The 18,694-nt window shown below is 53.6% G+C and overlaps 4 protein-coding genes across 24 annotated transcripts in view; 3 read left to right on the top strand and 1 right to left on the bottom strand.

Moving 5' to 3' along the window:
* Positions 1 to 3,133, top strand: part of NDOR1 (NADPH dependent diflavin oxidoreductase 1) — a 52,552-nt gene extending 49,419 nt beyond the window's left edge. The window contains exons 28-33 of one of the 3 annotated variants that reach the window (XR_005556880.1): positions 261 to 373; positions 659 to 783; positions 1,170 to 1,385; positions 1,982 to 2,195; positions 2,637 to 2,726; positions 3,074 to 3,121. Coding sequence is in view for 1 of the 3 variants with exons in the window: in XM_039344865.1 (XP_039200799.1) it covers positions 261 to 373; positions 659 to 783; positions 1,170 to 1,385; positions 1,982 to 2,086; positions 2,637 to 2,833 (756 nt within the window). In the remaining 2 variants the exon portion in view is untranslated. Of the gene's footprint in view, positions 1 to 260; positions 374 to 658; positions 784 to 1,169; positions 1,386 to 1,981; positions 2,870 to 3,073 lie in introns of those variants that run through there. The other 2 variants (XR_005556879.1, XM_039344865.1) reach the window with 2 other exon arrangements.
* A 21-nt stretch (positions 3,134 to 3,154) lies between these two features.
* Positions 3,155 to 13,575, top strand: LRRC26 (leucine rich repeat containing 26). The gene is made up of 8 exons (XM_039344939.1): positions 3,155 to 3,257; positions 3,962 to 4,072; positions 4,470 to 5,108; positions 5,633 to 5,877; positions 6,300 to 7,211; positions 7,362 to 7,475; positions 11,192 to 12,740; positions 13,557 to 13,575. Exons 1-4 carry the CDS (start codon positions 3,203 to 3,205, stop codon positions 5,863 to 5,865), a joined length of 1,038 nt encoding a protein of 345 aa, XP_039200873.1. The 5' UTR covers positions 3,155 to 3,202; the 3' UTR covers positions 5,866 to 5,877; positions 6,300 to 7,211; positions 7,362 to 7,475; positions 11,192 to 12,740; positions 13,557 to 13,575.
* The window catches only part of GRIN1 (glutamate ionotropic receptor NMDA type subunit 1), a 28,655-nt gene continuing 17,755 nt past the window's right edge, over positions 7,795 to 18,694 (bottom strand). For 3 of the 16 annotated variants that reach the window (XM_039344898.1, XM_039344902.1, XM_039344900.1), the window contains 4 exons: positions 17,669 to 17,814; positions 15,467 to 15,532; positions 14,886 to 14,996; positions 7,795 to 9,837 (listed from right to left, as the gene is read on the bottom strand). In XM_039344898.1, coding sequence (XP_039200832.1) covers positions 9,769 to 9,837; positions 14,886 to 14,996; positions 15,467 to 15,532; positions 17,669 to 17,814 — 392 coding nt within the window. In that variant the 3' untranslated portion in view covers positions 7,795 to 9,768. Of the gene's footprint in view, positions 11,150 to 14,885; positions 14,997 to 15,466; positions 15,533 to 16,280; positions 16,323 to 17,668; positions 17,815 to 18,694 lie in introns of those variants that run through there. The other 13 variants (XM_039344901.1, XM_039344903.1, XR_005556885.1 and 10 more) reach the window with 12 other exon arrangements.
* Positions 14,325 to 18,694, top strand: part of LOC120308615 (cholesterol 7-desaturase nvd-like) — a 31,779-nt gene continuing 27,409 nt past the window's right edge. For all 4 annotated transcript variants that reach the window (XM_039344932.1, XM_039344929.1, XM_039344930.1 and 1 more), the window contains exons 1-2: positions 14,325 to 14,369; positions 14,640 to 14,769. In XM_039344932.1, coding sequence (XP_039200866.1) covers positions 14,767 to 14,769 — 3 coding nt within the window. In that variant the 5' untranslated portion in view covers positions 14,325 to 14,369; positions 14,640 to 14,766. The remainder of the gene's footprint in view (positions 14,370 to 14,639; positions 14,770 to 18,694) is intronic.

Raw genomic sequence — 18,694 nt, 5'->3', positions numbered from 1 at the left:
GAGCGGCTCCTCCCTGCGCAAGCATGGCCCCGGCCAGGGCACCGGAATGCCCTGCGCCCTCTGGCGCTTTGGGAAGAGTTTCCCCTTCTTCTAGCCCGTCGGAGAGGGGTAGCTACTGGCGCCTCAGGTGCCCGCCGGGGAGACCTTGGGTCAGGGCACTTTGGGCCGGGGGTTCTGGCAGGGGACGGGGGCAGGTGAAAGCTTCTGCTCTGGAGGATCTGGAGACCGTGGATCCCTTTTCCTTCCTTCCTTCCATGCAGGACTGGGTGCGTTCACACTTCCAAGGCGCTTTCTGGACAGGCTTGAATGATCGGGAGGAGGAGTCGGTCTTTCGCTGGACAGCCCTGGAGTCCCTCACCAAGCAGGTGGCCCAGTAAGTGGCCATAGGACGGGGGTGCTTGGGGTAATTTCCTTCCCTGGAGCGAGTGTCCTGCAGCTAGACAAGAATCCCTAATCTCGGATTGCCTAACGAGAGGGATCCATCCGGTTCTGGCAAGCTACTGCACCCTGCTCAGCCCCTCCCCGTCTCCCGGGCCCCGGAGCTCTCCCCAGTCACCCCACTGCTGCCACACCTTGCCGGCTTGTGCTCCCTCCGTCAAGGGGTGTTACAGGCTGGGTGTCAGCCCTTGTGACCCTTTTGCTCTTCTGCATGGAACAGGCACTTGCGAGATGACTTGGGAAACGGAGGGCGGAAGGACTGTGTGTGGTTTGACTCGGCAACTGGGCTTTTGAGGGATGCCAGCTGTGGGGAGGAGAGGCCTTTCCTCTGCAAGAGCCCTGAAGGTGAGAGAGGATGGCTGCACCAGTCCTTCCCCTGCTTGCCTTCTGCTCCCCCTCTTGGCTTTCCTGTGTCGTTACGGCACAGAGATGCTGCCCTGGGTGGGCTGCTCAGCGAGGGCTCCGAGTGGGCCTTTCCCAGGGCGCTTTTGGCTCACTCGGCTGCCGTTGTGAAACCTTCCCAAACTTCAGAACATCTGCTAAGTTCATGTTTATCTTTGCATCATGGTTTCCAAGAACTGTATTTATGTTTTGTGAACAACTTTAGCTGTTTCTTCTTAGTTTTGGAAAGCAAAAGCTATTTTTTTTTTAATGGATAGTAAAAAATTTTTCAATGTTCCACAAGTTGGCTGATCTGATCCCCTCTTATGTTCCCTTCCTTTCCACCCCAGCCACAGAGTGGTTTGATCAGTGGACTGGCTACGGTGTGGCAGGAGAGCCGTCACTGCTGTATCCCTCTGCAGAAACCCTGGAGGGGGCCAAGCGGGAGTGCCTGCTGGAGCGCCCCGTGTGTGTGGCTGTCCTGGAGACAAGGTCCGGCTTCTACCTGCTCAGCAGCAAGGATGAGGCCATCCCCAAAGCAGACTCGGTGCTTCACGTGTGGACCAGTAAGTGTGTCTGACCGAGCAGAGGAGGGGCTCCTTCAGAGAGGAAGCTCTATGTGCAGAGGCATACGGTCTCCTCTTTCAGTGGGGAAATGAGGCATCCCATTTATGAGCTTCTCTCTCAGGTCATGGGTGAACGTGTTGCTGGAGACCAGGTTTTGATTCCCAGGCCCCACGGAAGTATCACAATTCACTGTGAGGCTGTACGTCTCCCCCCCCCCCGCACATGGACAGATTTGCCTTCTGATGAGGGACAGCTTGCCCCAGAACGTCCCAGCTTTAACTCGGGGGGATTCTTCTTCCCTGGTGTTTAACCAGGTTGTAATATTTCCTGATGTAAATTGATGTTAACAGCTTCAGCAACTGAGTTTGGCACAAAGGCCTAAGAGCTGTTTCAAAAGATGTAGGGAGTGACCTCCTTGTCCTGCCTCTGCCATGTTGCAGTTCTCCTCTGGCCCTCAGTTTCAGAAATTTCTGACTGATAATGGATCTCATCTGATGTGGGTTCCACGGTTGCCACAGTCATCCCTGTGTTTTCCAGAAATGGGGCTGGGGTCTTGGTGCACTTGCCCGTCATGCCTGGCTCTGCTTTCTTACAGTTTGCGCGGAAGGGTTTAGTGGCCTGGCCTGCCAAAAGTCCTCAGCAGGTGCCGCCCGGCCAGCCTGCGACTGCAGTGGCACGTTTGAGACAACGGCAGAGAAAGGTGAGGGCTCAGGGGGGCCAGCAGGAACCCAGTGAGCTCTCCAGCCAAGGCGACTGCTCTGGGATTCTCTGCTGTCTTCCTGTGTGTCTGGAAAGCAGACAGTGATGAGGTAAACATTGGTGTTTATTTCAAAAAGGACTAGAAGTTCTGCCCTTCTTCCCACCCAGTCCACGTATTGAAAGCCCGGCTCTGTGTTTCTTGCATTGTGGTGGGAAGGGGCTTCCCTGAGCAAGCTGAGGTCCTTTTAGGAAAAGGGAATTGGGGTACAGCTTCCACCTTTGGCTCTTGGATGCCACCAGCTCTGCCGTGTTATCTTTCCAGAAGATCTTTACACTTTCTTCCATCGAGTAAAAACTATTTCCGTTGACTTGGTATATCTGGGTCCCACCAACAATACATCCAGAAAGATAGGTAGATTTTGTTTATTTCAATCAATTTATTTGGAGAAAGTAGAAGCTGCCAGCCCCAGATCTCTTTAGCCTGCTTGAATAGGAGGATGGCCGGGAACATGCTCATCCCTAAGCTGGCCGTGTGGTTCGTCTTGCTGCAGTTTGTGGCGTCCCTGTACAGACCTGTGTGGAAGATTGTCAGCAAATGACTCCGTGGACTAACTGCTCCCTTTGCATCCCTGTCTGCACGGGTATGTTAGCTGAGGAGCATGAGAGAACGCCCCACCATGGCGGGATCCGCTCTGTTCTGAGGTTCCTTCAGCTAAAACATGTTGCGCTGATGCTTCTCCTCGGTTGACTGGGCCATGGGCACCCGGTCATCTCGCTAGCCGGGCTCAGTGGACTTTGCCTGGGCAAAACTGGCCACTGTCTTGCTCGGTGCCTCCCTCTGGAAGCAGCTGCTGTTGCTCTCCTGAAATGCCAACCCAGGTCCCTGTCCCCTGCGGCCCCAGGTCAGAGTTTGCTATCGCGATAGCATCCCCCCACCCTGTAAAAGCGGGGCAATTAGCGGAGCATCCTTCGTTCTTTCCCCACGCAGAGGCCAGCCCGAGCTTTCTGGACCGGGAAGAGTTTGGCCTCATTACCATGATCCAGTTCAAAGCGTCCCATTCCCTCAATCTCACGGCAGAGGACGAAAGGGACCGAGCGGTCTCCTCCAAGGTCATATATGATGACGCCAAGTATCCGTGATGGAAAAGAAAAGGCCAATAAAGGCTCTGGAGGTGTGAGGGTTGTGTTTTGGTGGTTCTTCTGTTTTGTGAGACCCTTGCCCCAAAGGTGGGGGTCACTTTGTCGAGCATGAAATTATCTCTACAGTATAGAGACAAGTAATTTCTACAAGTGGTTTTTAAGTTTGGAGCCCAGGCCCTGGGTGGCCTGTGGGCTGAGGTTTCTCTGTGGTCTATACCAGATAATTCCTCTGCCCCCCCCCCCCCGCCCCTGGGATCCCTTTGGAATTTTGTGTTTTCCTTTGTTTTCACTAACGAGACAAATATTTTAGTAAGTTGAATTCTTGGCTAATCTCAGCCAAGGGGAGAGGAGGGGAAATAAGATTGGGCCAGCACTGGGATCTGCTCACCTGCCCACCTATGAGAGGGAAGACAGGCTGTCAGCTCTCCTGCGCTTCTCTCTGGGAAGACGGTCAGGCCCCAGCGGGGCTATTTCCAGAGGGCGCCTGGCCAGAGCGCCCTTATCGTTAGGCTGGCGGTGGCAGTTTGGGAGAAATTTCCCAGGGATGGCTGCTTGCTGACTGGCTGGACCGAACCCAGCGTTCATGCACTCCGCCAGCTTTTAACAGTGGCTTCCTTGTTAGTCTCCGGTTGCCTCACCCTGGCTGCTACAGAGAGATTTCCCCTCAGGCCAGCCCCAACGGCTGTTGCTAGTCGCTTCTGAGACTGGCCGATCCTGTGAGCTTGTGATACTTTAGGTGAGGTGCTTTTCTTGGGATCGGCACTGCCTCTTCCACCCTGGCGCGCCTTGCAGATTTTGCATCCCGGAGATGCTCCTTGGCGGGAGACGGAGAAGTGGAAACCTGCCGGTAAGTAACTTTCCTGGCACGTGTCGAGGCCGCCTGTGTACAGAATGTAGCCAGACTAGGAGGGGCAGGCATCAGGTGATTCCTTGGGCCAGGACAGCTGGGCCCAGAAGGAAGTTGCCGCTTTGCCCCTTGGCACGGCTGCCTGTCAAAATATTTGCTAAGGAAGTGCAGAAGCCTGACTCAGAATTAACTACACACTCAGGAAGTTGTGCTAAAAGTTGCTCCGAACAGAGAAAGCTGTGTAAACCTTTGAGAGCAAAGGTTGTTGAGTGAGGAGACCCTCGCCCGTTCCTGAGCCCGCCCCCCATTGCTCGAAGCGGTGGAGCTGAGGAACCAATGGGGAGCCTCTCCGAGGGTGGGCCCGAGAGACCCACGGCCTTGGCTTTGCCCTTGCCAGCCATCGATCGTCGCTGCTTCCCTGGTGGCCGAAGGCGAAGAGCCCTCCTAGTCGTCGCCATCCTCCTCTTCTTGCCACGCTTTCCTGCTTCCGGCTGCCCAGATGTTTGCAGCTGCTCCTTGGGGAAAGTAAACTGTGTGGACCGTGGGCTGCATTTTGTACCTCTCCGGTTGCCCGCAAACGCCACCGCCCTCTCGCTGGACCACAACCAGATTGTCACCCTCCCGAACGGCACCTTCGCAGCCCAGAAAGTCTTGCTCCGCCTGAGCGTTCGCAGCAACGTCCTGGGCAGCGTTCACCGCCTGGCCCTGGTGGGCCTCTGTGAGCTGCAGGACCTGGACCTGAGCAACAACTCCCTCAGCCTCCTGCACCCCGAGACCTTCCTCCCTGTGCCAAGACTGAGGACGCTCAAACTGGGGAACAACCAGCTCCTGAGGCTGGAGCCCGAGCTCCCCGGGGCCCTGCCCCATCTCAGGGCCCTCTTTGTCCACAGCAACGCGCTGGCCTCCCTCCCGGCTGGCTTCTTGGAAAGGCTGCCCTCCTTGTCTCACCTGACCCTCGAAGGCAACCCCTGGACCTGCTCCTGCGGCCTCCGCCCCCTCTTCCTGTGGCTGGTGAAGAACAGGGACAAAGTTCCAGGTAAGCAGCCGGCTGGCACTCCAGGGCAGGGTAGCCACCTTCCGTGCCTGAGCCCCTCTAGGCCTCTGTGGGCCCTCGCTGTTCAGCTGAGCACCTCAGAGATGGCGGAGCAACACGGCCGTGTCCTGCTGCTCCTTGGCTGAGAGTGCAGCACTTTCATGCCAGTACGTTTGGGCTGTTACCCCAGAGGCTGCTCTGCCCGGCTCTGCACCCAGCCCTTAGTGGTGAAAGAAGCACCCCCGTTTGGGCTGCTTGCTTGAGTGGTTCTCCCCCCCTTCCCCCCACCCCCTGGCCACCTGGAAGAACATTTGCAAAAAGACCAGCTCTGCTGCTTGGAACCCATTTTAATTCTCAAAAAGCAGAGTTGATATCTGTTAAGTGTGCCTTTTTGAACAATCACTATAATTTCAACCAGGCTGTTTGGTTTGCACGCGTGGTGGAGAAATCCTCTGGGCATTTTCTCCACTAGTTCTGCAACCAAGACGGCCTTGCCACGACTGGCTCTCTGCTGCTCTTTCTTCCAGAGGCGAATTCAGTGACTTGCAAACACCAAGCCTCCCTCGCCCAGTATCCCATCGCGGCCCTTGGAAATGAATCCTTTGCACGTTGTCAGGCGCCCCGGATGCATCTCCCCGGCTATGCGTTCTTCTTCCTGATCGGCCCATCTACTTTCCTGGCCAGCATTTGCGTCGGCATCCTGCTGGGCTCGCTGGCAGTGGCCCGCCTGAAACTGAGGACGACAGGCTCATGCATTTGACCGAGGGCTCTGGTGAGGGGCTCAAAGACCACCCTGCAGTAAGCAGGTTTCCCTCCCAAGCACGCATCCTTCGGCGCTCTTTCCCCGTGTCTCTGCCAGCAGAACTGCAGCATAATAGCGCTAGAAATCGTTTCTGTATCAAGTGTTTTGTGCATAAAATCCCAAATCCTCTCTCAGCCAGTGGGTGGGTCCTTGATTTGGGCTTGTACATACCTGTCTCTATCCAAGGAGCCAATCTAGGAACCCTGGTGTAAGAGCAGCCCACCCATATGTGTAAAAAAGGTGGTCCAAGGGAGGAAAGGCCCGTGCCTCTTTTCCCACCGAGGTGGGCATGGGGACCAGGCCGATGCTGCCGCATCCTTTCCATGCGACTCGGTGGCAGACTGCATTTGCATTTCCTGAAAAGAACGGCACCCTCCTCCCGTTTCTTGCAGGAAAGTGCCATGCAACAATAGTCCCTTCTATTCCCTGCTTGGTGCCTTCGCAGGTTTTCCTCAAAAAGGGAGATAAGGTAAGGTGAAGGCTGCCAATGCAAGGAGGACTGTGGCATCTCAGTGGCCCTGGAAGCTTCTCTGCTGGGCTCTGTGCCCCTTGCTCTTTGTACAGTGCTTTGTCTGGCTGGCACAGCCAGAGGTCCCTGTTGTTCCTGATGGAGGGAGTGGCAGCCTGGAGGCAGCTGAGGTGCAGCCTGGGCTGAGGACAGAGCCTCTTTGAGGAGTGCTTCCCAATGGGCAGAGCAGCGCTGGGCTCCTTGTCCTCCATGAGGAAACATCTGAACACCAAGGTGGGTTCCCCTCACCACACCCGGCCCCTAGGAAACACGCCGCCCATGATGCGCAGGCCCAGGGGCTTCCCCTTCTTGGAAAGGGAAAGGCAAGAGCTGAGCCAGTCCTAGTCTGGGCTGGGGGGGGGGGGGTCCTAATCTGGAGCAGAGAGGCTGACCATGCCGTGTGAAGCCCAGCTTGTCAAGGGAACCGGAGGGCCCTCCGTGCCTGCCCTCCTTGCTGGAGCCTGGCCCAACAGGTACTGGCTGCCAGCCATTGGCTCACCTTCCTCGGAGTGGCTCAGGGAGCAGCTCGCCTTCTAGACGGGCAGTCAGAGAACATCCCCCTGCCTCCCAATAAGCACTTTGGTTGGGCTGGCTGCCTGGGGCTACGTGGCAGATGTTTGTGTTTGTTTTCTGAAGCCAAAAAACGGTGCCCCTTATCGGAAACAGCAAAGCTCCAGCTAGCCCACTTCCAGCCATGATACAGATGCTGAAATCCAGTGCCTTCCTGGTGGTCGGAGTCATGTGATCTGGGAGATCCAATCCCATCTCCTGCTTTGTCTCACCATCATTTCTTCAGGTGGGAAAAATTATCAGAGGCTCCTTTCTTGTTTTCCTTCAAGCAAGCAAGCGAGTGAGCAAGCCAGCCAGTCCTTCCTTCCTTCCTTCCTTCCTTCCTTCCTTCCTTCCTTCCTTCCTTCCTTCCTTCCTTCCTTCCTTCCTTCCTCAGGCAACCCTTCTGCTCCTGCTGGGCCTTCAGTGGGGTGTCTTCTCCAGCCTCTGCAGGGGACTTCCAGCTCCAACTCAGAGGGCCTCTGTGCATCCAGCTACTGCAACCTGTCAGGTATTTCCAGCATTTATTTTTGCCGAACCACCCAAGAATTCAAGAGTGGCCGTGGTGGTGGTGGGGGGGGGGGTTGCCTTGCAGCTCACTTCTAAAAGCTCCCTAAACGGGGCTGCGTCTGGGGAACCGGGAGCCCCTCTACCAGCCAGCCTTCCCGGCCTTTCCCAGTGCCTGCGAGGGGCAAAGATCTCTCTGGCGAGTCTTTGTGAGGACGGAAAATATAGGCTGCTGCCTCTTATTTTTCCTCTTTGCTGTGAATTTAAATAAAGAGGGAGTGTCCTTGCAGGTTCACGTGCACATACACGCAGGCAAGAGTATGTCATTTTAAATTAATTGATTTAAATTCACTATTACCAAAACCCATAGAACTATACACGATAACTCTTAATTACTGAACGCTGCTTCTTCGGTGCCGCTCTGGGCCCCTGTCCACGGTCATACGCTTTATTTCAAAAAGCCTGGTTAGAAATACAGTTCCATCTCTACTTACCCAAGAGAAGGTCCCAGTGAATGCAGTGGGCCCTACCTCTGAGTAAGCATGTACAGAATCCGTGGGTGGGTGGACACAGGCCAGCTTTGTAAATTAGGATTCGGGTTGAAGGGTACATGGCGGGGGGGGAGGGGAGTGATCCAGTAGGAAGAGCAGGCGGTAGTTGCTTGTTGAGGTGCCTCCTCCAAGTTTGGAGTTCTTGGGATAAATCCCAAATTGGCGCTGCTCTGCTAACCATTGTGGGGGGCCCTGGGCAGTTGCAACATGAACCGTGGAGCCTAGGTTCGCTGACTCTCGGAAGCGCTGGCCTCTCTGGCTCAGAGCTGCCCAACCTCCATGCCTGCGGGGTGAGGGCAGCCGGCCCCTTCTGCCTGCAGCCTGCCCTGGGCTCGAGCACTGACCTTGAGGCATGGACGGGAGCAGGTTAAAGGTGCTTCTGCTTCTCAATAGAGAGGATAATCTTTGGACAAGTGGGATTGTCTTCATCTGGATTGAGATTCTGCACCCACAAGTGCAAAAATGAATTTGGGGTTCTAGTTTAACATCCCAAGGGTATTTTTATAGGGTTACCTCAGTCAAACTCACAGCCATCCTAGAAGACAGGCCAGTGTTACATGGCAGGGAGCCTCCGGAGTAACGGAATGAAAATATTGGGAGGCTCAAGGGCCAGAGATGGAAGCTCTGGAAGTAACATAACTCTCAGCTGGAGAGTCAGAAGGCCTGGCTTTCTTTCCACAAGGCAGTGGCATATGCTGGACTGCAGGATCATTGGTTCGGAGGAGCCCGTATTGGGGCCAGGGGAGGGAAGAATCAGGACTCTCTCTGTCTAAAAGGCTGGCAGATCTTGGGCAAGTGCCTGTTTGCCAGAGGAAGCTTGTTAGAAACCTCGATGGGTGTAGCCATAAACCCTGTGAAAACAGAGGAACAGCTCTAAAGCTCCCCCTTTCCTCAGCCCAGGAGAGGAGCAAAGGGCTTAGCGCCAGTATCCATCGGGGCAGAGACTGGAAAGCACTTCTGCAGAGGAGGAGCAGAGCTGGAGGTTTGGATAGGCAGTCAGCAAAGAGTTGCAGAGAAGCCGGGAACTTCCCATCCTACCGAAGATGTTGCTTTACCAGGTGGGAGGTGTGGAAGGAGTTGACTAAAACTCTGTTTCACAAATGAGATAAGAAATAGTCAAAACAGGGAGAGACGGGAGATTCCCCCCCCCACACACACACACACCTACATCAGATAAAACCTCCGGTGTCTTGAGGGAACACCGGCACCTTCACGGTGGCAGCCAAAAAAAGGCCACAGGGCTCTCTGGGTGGGAGGTGATGGACGACAGGCCTTTTTTACAGAATGCTATATATAAACATAGGGAATTGTGGGGTGGGGGGGCCTCTTTACGGCCCCCTGATATAGTCTGGGAACAGTCGTGTGAAGTAAGATGGGCGTAAAAGGTTCTGTGCATGCATGTAATGATGACGAGACTCTTCCCCTCAGCAAGAGACCCAGTCCGCTTCACTGAATGTGCCGTCCAGCCTCTCCTTGGTGGTGGGGGTCTCCCTCAGAACTACCTTCTTTGCGTGTCTCGGAGGAGAAGTAAATAGAGGCCACACTCTAGAAAGAACGGAGGTGCTCCCAGGCCTCATCTTCAGTAGTTCATGCCAAGGCCACGAGATTGGTCACCCTTGGAGAAAGCTGGGATCTACCAGGGCTGGAGGGAAGAAAGCAATGCAGACGCCGTGGGTGGATGTCAAAGGCTTCCCTTTGGTGTCTCCAGAAGGGCCCTCAGAGTCTCCATTGGTCCGTCCCGAGATCTCACACCACGGTGCTGACAGAGGGGTCAGAGAGATTGAGTTGCCCAGTGATGTCTGTGGGGTGATACTGCTGCAAGAGACAAACAGACAGACAGACGGGCCAGATGTTAGGCGGGGAGGGGTTGGCTGCGAGCAGCTGATGCAATTGAGACGCACGTCCTGGTGGGAGATCGCTCAGGGATGATGCACGGGCCGTCTCTGCCCCTCGCTTTGCGCCACAGACTGCGCATGCTGAGTGCCGGTCGAAGGTCCCCTGCACAGGATGCAGCCCACGGAGAGAAGCTGGCCAGGGCTGGACCCAAAATCTCTCCCCAGAGCCACCACTTTCCTCTCCCTCTTAGTTTTAGCACCCTAGGATGTGGCTTCAGTGGCCGGTGAGTAAAGAACGAGGCAACTCAGTCAGCTTTATGGTTTATGATAAATTGGGAAGGTAATTGCTAGGAGGCCAGGCCTCTGAAAGGGTCTCTGCTGTCCCTGCTGGAGGAGGGAGGGAGGGAGGGAGGCAGGGCCAGAATGGCCTAGGAAAGCCCACTCAGCTTGTTTGGTTTCTCTGAGGAAAACCTTTTGGGGAACAATAGCAGATCCCCTCAATTTATTAGTAGGACATTTATTAGAGAGTTCAAAGCTACTTGCTTGCCCGTAGCAATAGTTTGTGGCAAACATAAACTTCAAATTGCCCCAGAGATTTAAAAAAGATGCTGTTGTAGCCACCCTTTTTTAAAAAAGCATGATTGGCACACATGAGCGGAATGGGAAGGGAATGCCTAGCGGGAAGCCGGTGGCCTCCTTTGCCACTCCTTGCCTGGCGGCAGAGCTGTAGTCGTTGGTCCCCCCAAGCTGGACCGCTGCTCTTCCCTCCTGGTCCTGCTTGCGCCTTCCCCACCTGCCTGCCAGGACAGCATAGACCTGCATCATCTCTCAGGGATCCCCGCCTGGGACAGGGTGGTGGGGTGGGTGGACGTGTCACACGACAGCCTCTGCGGCCCTCCGGTTCAACCACCTGGAGAGCAACTACTCCCCTCCAGGCGCGTTTCAGCCATGACAGCCCTGGAGTTCCACCAACGTCCGGCCAATCAGCATCTCTTCTCCGTAGACGGGGGACATTTCAGAGACTGCTCATGCCCCCCTTCCCCTTCTGCCCCCCTCCTCCTGGCGCCCTCCTCCCAGGGTCTCTGGGCCCTGCCCTTCGCCCCTGCCTGGGCCTCGCGCTCCTTGCCCGTTACAGACCCCCGTAATACAGGACGTGGGTACAGGACAAAAGTCAATCAACATTCAGGACAAGAGCCCACCCTGTGCTGAGCAGCTCCTGAAGCCGGGACTCTCTACAGGGCTATCTGCACTGCAGCTCACGGATGCTGGGCGTGGTGACATCGCGGGGCTGTCTGTAGGGAGCAGGCGCATGAATGGCACATTGTCTATTACAGAGGCATTGGCTGCAGAGTTCCAGAGTTAAAGGCAAAACCCAGCTGTGCAAAGAGCATCGACCCTCACCACGGTGTCCCACAGAATGCCACCTTGCCCACCCAACAGACCTGCAGCATTTGCTCCTCAAGAAGCCTGAGCAACCCATCAAGAATGTCCCTTTCCCTCATCGCATGTAGACCTGTCCATCTTCTTCACTCAAGACTGGAGTCTAAAAGGAAGGATTTTTCACCTGCCTGGCCTTTCATGGTCCCCAAATGCAGCCACTTATCTGCCCACTCAGCTAGCTGGGGTGCCTGTTTCTTGTTGCAGAGACTGCTCCCTGGCCGATGCTGATTTTATCCTTAACGAAAGCCCTGAAGGTTCACTGGATTAGATCCAGTCCAACCTGTCCAATTCGGCCCCCGGTTCCTATCGTGGCTGGACAGAAACTTGGGAAACGCAGGTGGAATCAATGCCTTCAGCATAATTGCCACTGGGAAGGCTCTGCTTTGTGGCCTCTCTTGGTCTTTGGGCTGAAAGCAGTCTGAACTAGAGGTGGCCACGAGACCTCATGGCTGGGAAAGCTACCGGCTAATTTTGTGGCATTTTCCCCCGGCCCAGAACTGCCACACGGATCGGTGTGGATCCGCTGATATTGCATTCTAGTAGGATGGAAGAGGGAACCCTGTTTATAGAGATGTTTACAGGCATAACCAACGGCCGTCAGCCCTTCCCTCCTTCTGAAGACCATCTCCAGCCCATCCCCTCTGGGAAGCCTAGAACTGGAAACGCCCTTTGACCCCAGGAGACAAAATCCTGCTCTCCAAAGGTGGATCCTCGGATGGCAAAGCTGTGCTCGCTGGGATTCCAGAAGGGAGGGGCCCTTTCTTCCACAGAGGCTTCCGGCTTCGTGGCTGGCTGGCCAGCCTGCGCTGCCCTGTCCTTGCTGGGACCAACGGATTGCTGATGGCGGTCTCACCCAGAGGCTGGCCCTGGACGCAACTCGGCCTGCCTTAAAAACTCTAGGCTGGCCTCCATTTTAAACTGGGGAGGATTGGACGGACTGGAATTGAACGGAAGGCTCTCGTTTTGGCAGCAGCGCACGTATCTTAAAGGGTGGGGGAGAGAGCTACCTTGGCCAGTCCTCATTTTGCATTTTGAGCAGGGAGAGGGAGGGAGACGGCGGGAAGATGCTCCCCATGGGGAAGCACACGGCGGGCGCCTCCTCTGGAAGCTGCCTCCCCCCAGGCAGGGGCCTGCTTGCAGAGGTTTTAGCGGGGTGATGGTGGTGAGTGGTTAGGGCAAGGGCAGACTGGCCTGTGATTGGGAAGATGTGCAGTCCTCCCCCAAACTTTGGGTCAGGCAGTGTTTTCCTGGCTCCAGTTTTGACAGGAATTAATGTGCTGCCCATTTTCTCTCCCAGGAAACGTTCAGCCAGCACCACCTTTCCTGATCTGCTGTTGCAGCTGGAGGCTACCCGAACTGTGACTCAAAGCCCGTTTGCCCAAGTCAGCTGCTTCTGCTGGAGAAGCCCCAGGCAGGAGACTTGGGTGCCAGTGGAGCAATTTGGTGAGTTTTGCCTCTGGGCATTGAGAACTTGATGCTGAAGGGTGCCCATGAAAGCTCTCCCCAGTGGTGAGCTGAGTGGAATTTTAACCACAGATTGGGAGGAAAATCCAGTCTCAGCCCCTCAAAAAAAAAAAAAAAAAAAAAAACAATTTTCTAAGGTGCTAATAGGAAGGGGGCTGTGTGCAATGGGGAAACCACCCTGTTAAACTATGGTCGTCTTCCCCTTTCTGTCCCACTTAGGACAGAAAGGATTTTAGGGCTGTCTGTAAGAGGGCAGTGGATGTCTTGTGGACCAACACAAGGTTCAGCCAAGTTGGCCAATTCCTGAAAAAGCTGCAGGGACAGTGACTGGGGCAGCTCAACTTCCAGGCGGACTGCTTTTGAAGCTGGCTTTGGTTTGGGAAAAAAAGGCTCCTTGCCCAGAGCACCATTTTGGCTTATTTCCTGGGACGTACCTATCCATCCATTGTGAGGGAGAAATGGCCAGGAGACCTTCTGCTTCCAACTCTGCCCCAGAGTGCTGGAGGCTGCCCCAAGAGCTTTGCGGATCCTGTGGAAGGAGGCAGTTTAAAGCAACCCGGGCTAGGGACTGCTCTGAGGGGCAGGGTTGGAGCTGAGACTCTCCCTAAGGCAAAACAGGGCCAGCATCTTGGCCCCGCTCATCCTGGGAGAGCACCGACAGTGCCCTAGCCCTACCTACACTGTGCTCATTTGTCCTTAGCAAAGGACAAATGGCACCCATGAAGGAAAGAGACGTCTTCAGGGTGTATTTGACAGAGGTAGTTTTGGGATCTGAATGTCCTTCTTCTTTTGCAGGTCCCGAGTTTTTCTCTTTTTCTATCAGTTCAGGTTTTTGTGTTCCTCGGCCAAACCCAGCCCTGAACCTGCCAGTCTACAGAAATCAGGGAAAGCATTCTCACTCTTCCTGCCTTACCCGGGGGGGGGGGGCGTTTGGGGGGGGGTGTCCCCGCCTTCCTGGTAGCTTCCTGCAGTTCAGAAAACACTCTTACGAGCTATACCCTCCCTTAAAAGGAAATTTTAAATAAAAATAAATATTTAAAAGTTTTATTTAAGCTCACTGCAAGAAATAGTTTTGTGAGCCAATTCCTTGTGTTGTGCTGCAGAGCAGAAAAGAGAAATTCCATTCCCTCCTTCCCAAACACTGAAACATGCAGTATGTGGGATCCAGTCCAGGTCATGCAGATGGGAGATGCCCTCTCTTGTTCCACTTGTACATGCAACCTTGCGCCCCTACCTCACTGGGGGGGGGGGATGTTGAAAAGCAAAAAGCTTAGAGCAAGCGTTCCCATGAGTCTCTCCTTTGGCAGGATATTTGGGTTTAAAACAGAGGAGCATTTTTCCTAAGTGAGCTGGATTGCTAGGGTTTGGGGAGATACACACCAACACACAGCAACAACTTTTGCTTTCTAGAGCTCTCCCACTCCAAAGAATTATTTGATTGCTAGCCTGCACAACTCAGTCCAGAGTGTTACAAGCAGAAACTATTGTTGCCACTTAATTTACACAAAAAATAAAGTAAAACAAAATTTAAAAATGTCCTCTTTCTTTTGAAAAACACAAACAGAAGTTACAAGTAAAGAATATGATGAACGTATGGCTCAACGTGAGGTGAGACATTGCCCAGATTGGTAGAATTTATAGGGGGGGGGGACTGTGAGTGCAGGAGGGGTCGGTAACCGCTTTTAAGCATATAGGGACAAACAGGTACAGGAACACTCAGAAAACGGGGGGCAGGGGAAGCTGATTTTTGTTGATATCAGTAAAGTGAGCAAAACTTAAACCACAATTCTAAACAGAATGAAAGAAAAGAATCCAAAATAAATAAATAAATAAATTAGAACAAGAAACTCATTGCAGTTATCTCCAAACTCTTTACAGAACGCTACAAAGCATTCAAAACCTCCTTCGCCCTCTTCGGCTTTGAAACTTGCCAAGGGACACGGGACTGACTGACTGACTGACTGACTGACCGACCGACCAACTGACTCTTGACGGACATGAGGCTATGGTAGGTCACACGGGCAGCTTCGGGATGGGTGTGTGGTAGTTGATGGGATGGTAGAAGAAGAAAGAGAGAGAGAGTGAGAAAAAAGAAAGAGGGACAGTTGTTTTTCTTCCTCTTACCGTGTCTTTGGATGACCTACGTCTCTTGAAGCTGGAGGCCAGGGTAGAGGTGATGGACCTAAAAGTGGCTTTCTTTTTAGGGTCTGGTTCTGCTCTACCACTTTTTCTATCCTAAAATGAATATGTATATAAGCGATTAGATCTCCATTGGGTGGCTTGGATCTCTACACCTAGATGAACACAGCCCCATGTCACGATACTGGATATGTCTGTCTTCTATGGCCAAGACAATGCCTACCATCTCCTGATGGCTCTCAGTCCCAGACATACACATGGCCCTGACACTTGGCTCGGGAATTACGCAAGGGCCGATCAGTCTGAAGGTCTCCTTTGCAACTAAGCTGAGATGTGGCGGAAAGGATCCCCTTAAGAATGGGCACAGTAGGCAGAGTCAGCAGCTGGGTTTTTGCTGCATTTTATACATTCCAGAGGCCTTGGCTGCTCCACTGGCCTCCCCACGAGAAACAAGGACACGGCATCCTGGGTCCCTAGGGGAACATCTCACTCCCTGCCCCTTCCTTCCTTCCTTCTTGTCATGGCTGGTCTAACTAGAGAGAGAGAGGTGAGACACTTTCACCTACCACTAAATAAAAATGCTCGGGGCCTTTTCTGAAGGTGAATCCTACGGCCACAAGAGAGAGAGAGGACTGCATTGGAAGAGAAGGTCATTGTATGTTAAAAAAAAGGTATTCCAAAAATTTCAGTGATGCTTGGCGTAAAACGAACTGTTTTTCAACATAAAATAAAATAAAAAAAAAATAAAAGAACAAAAATCTCTTGAAATTACAACTTAAGCAAGGAAAAGAAAGGGAATAAGCAAAGCATTGCAATTCTGGATGATATTTAAGGATGCCAGGAACTCAAAGAAACAGAATGAAGAGGGGAAAAAAAGACAGCTGTTGGGTGGTAGGCAGTCAAACCTGGTCGGCACCGTGGGGAACTTGCTTTTCTTGTGGGGCAGGTGAGTGGGGCAGCCCAGCCGATCCGAATTCTTCCCATTCTTTTTCTCTTTCACCCCTTTGGGAGAGGAAAAGGCGAAACCAGGTGTGGTTCTACCAGCCCGCGGTGGGGGTGACCAAAAATGTATCCCGCTGATGCATGGAGCATGCGCGGGGGATACATTTGCTCCTCCTTTCCAGTGATCCTCCGTGACTCCGACAAGCATGCAGAGGAAAAGAAAAGCTAGCAAGAGGAGGGGAGGGGAGGGGAGGGGTTTCGTTTTGGGTTTTCTTTTCTTTTCTTTTTTTTCCTTCCCACGGCATTGCCAAAAATGGCCATGGCAAAACTGTGATTTCCCCAGGTAGCAAAATAAAACCAAACAAAAGAAGTTATAGATATATTTGCTTTTTGTATTTTTTTTTTTTCTTGAAGAAAGAAATCTTTCCACTTGCCTACCTTCTAGCAATGTACCAGATACTAGTGGTCTGAGGAATCCTCCTGTGAAAAAGTCTTACATTGTCAAACGGATCTCTTAGCATCGTTCTCTGTTTACTTATCACCCCTGGGGTGGCATGCTTGAGTGACCGCCCCACAGGTTCTTTCCCCCCCCACCCAGGACCCAGGGCAGGACTTTTTCTAGAAAGTTGGCAAGTGAAAAATGGCAGTGACTAAAGTGCTCTTGTTCTGGATTAACCCTTCTGCACGGCTGCGGGGTGGGGCTGGGAAGGGAGGGGGGGAGGTCAGGACTGACGGGTGGAGGGTTGTGGGGGGTGGGGGCTGTGCAGGTCTCTACAATGTCTCCTTGGAAATGGGCCAGCCAGACTCTCTTCCCTTTTCCCCGCTCGGTACAGTGGGCTTCTTTGGGCTGCCTTGCAAAGAAAAGGGTATTGCTCTGAAACCGCTTCCCTTGGGCTTCTCTGTAAAATGAGGGGGTGGCCTGAGGGCACACTGTTTTTAAGAAATGGTGCAGACACCAGCGGCTGGGTGCCCTGGTCTGCTATACTGGCTGCTGGTGTCCCCTGCCCCCCCCCCCAGTAACAGGCATTCTGATGGGATGGCCAGAACCCAGGTGGTTTTACAGGTAGGGTTGGCATGAAGAGGCTTGCAAGGGGGCTCTGGCAGATTCTGGCTTAAGTCCTGCACAGACCATGGGGGGAAAACACCAGTGACGTGAGCCACTGATTGGATCCAGTTTGCTGGAACGTGAAAGGATAGGCAAGATGTGAGTGTGCAGGTCTGTGTTTGTTTGAAAGGTTGCCTCTGGGGCCAGAATGGGGTGAACGGGTAGTCCAGGAGAGATTTCCGTCTCTTCTACTCGCCTCTCCTGACAACAGGGGATGCCAGAATAGGGCCATTGGTTGTGTGAATATCTTTAGCCATGCAATTGGAGGCCGTGCACCACAAGGCTGGATCGTCTAAGGCCTTCTTCCTGGAAGTGCTCCCGATCGCAGCCTTACGGTGACACCATCTTTCCCAGCATTGGACCCCTGAATGAGTGGAACAGAAACGGGGGGGAGGGAGGGGGGAAGGGCACTGCCGGCAAGCGCAGCAGTTGGGCCACAGCCAGGGAAGAGAAGGCTGGCCGGGGGCCCTGGCCTGTCTGATCTCTGGATGTGCAGAGTGCCCCACTGGCCTCCCCAGAAAGCAGGAGATGGGCTTGGGATGTGTGTGTAATACTCCCCCCTCCCCCCGTGGAATTGCTGCTGCTGCTGTCAGTGGCAAGTGGGAAGGGAGGCCCCTAGGCATCCCACGTAGCACGGTAGTCACTGATTGGGTGAAGTAATGGGAAACAAAAAAAACCGCACCTGTTTTGGAGGTGTTGCTCTAAAAACGGTCTGTCCTACCTGCAGGTTTTTCCGCCACACATTAACTGCCGCAAACGCCAGTTGCATCTGTTTCCTCCGGGCGTCTTTATGCCTTTTGTATGCTATTTCTATGAATATTAAAAATATCCCGGCCACAATACCTCCAGCCACCAGCATGAATACACCTGAAACAAGCAGGAAGGTTAACCCAAAGGAGACACCTGGGTAGAGGCTGCAGTGCCTTCTCCAGCTCCCTTCCATCCTCCTCCTGCCCTTTGAAAACGCCTCTCTCGGGCCTCCGTTTTTTTGGAGGCTTCCCCGTGAGGAGCTCTGATCTTGCCCAGGTTTCCAGATCTGTGGTCCCAGCCCAGGACTCCCGCCGCTGCCTGGGGCTGGGCTGCTGCTCTGAGCGGTAGGAGGACAGGTGGGAAGCATCCCTGGCAACGCTTCCCAGGTAGAAAAGGAGTTCTGCTTTCAGAGATTTTCTTTCCTGGCCGAAGCATTTGGGCCTCCTCATCGGTATAGAGGCAAACGCAAGAAACGGTTTGCTCCCTGATGAGCGGCATTAAAGCAAAGCCGCATTTTATCATGTAGTTCCGTGGCTCAGCTAGGAGTATTATAGCCCCCTCTTGGCTCCAGCTCCAGGCTGCCATGAGCTGCAGATGGTTTTAGTCAGGCAGTCTTGGTAGCTGACCATTCTCCCACCGTGGCCGTGGCCCCCAGCCAGACTGAACCCTCCAGTCCGCTTTTCCACGTGGCCAACGTCCCGGCCAGCCTGCTATCCAAGTCTGGCTCTTGGAACTAAAGGATAACTTGAGGGTAGCGTGGGTTTGCTTCCCTGTCCCAGGAATATGGAATTGAAAGACCAAATCTGGGCCAGTTTCACTACTGGGTCTTTGGGTGCACCACAGCGGGGTTCTGCCTCAGCCCCACTGCCACCCTGTACATATAACCCTGCCAGTAGAAAACCTTGTGGTTATAGTCACACATTTGTTAATACTGCTCAGCTTTTGAATTGATAGGACTTCAATTGCGCAAATCCAGTTCAATTAGTTAGTTTTTCAG

Source organism: Crotalus tigris, unplaced genomic scaffold (assembly GCF_016545835.1).
Source record: "Crotalus tigris isolate CLP2741 ecotype Arizona unplaced genomic scaffold, ASM1654583v1 scf7180000017940.1788314, whole genome shotgun sequence".
Taxonomy (NCBI): Eukaryota; Metazoa; Chordata; class Lepidosauria; order Squamata; family Viperidae; genus Crotalus; species Crotalus tigris.
Note: the sequence above shows the minus strand (reverse complement) of the source record. Positions and strands in the feature narration are given on the sequence as shown.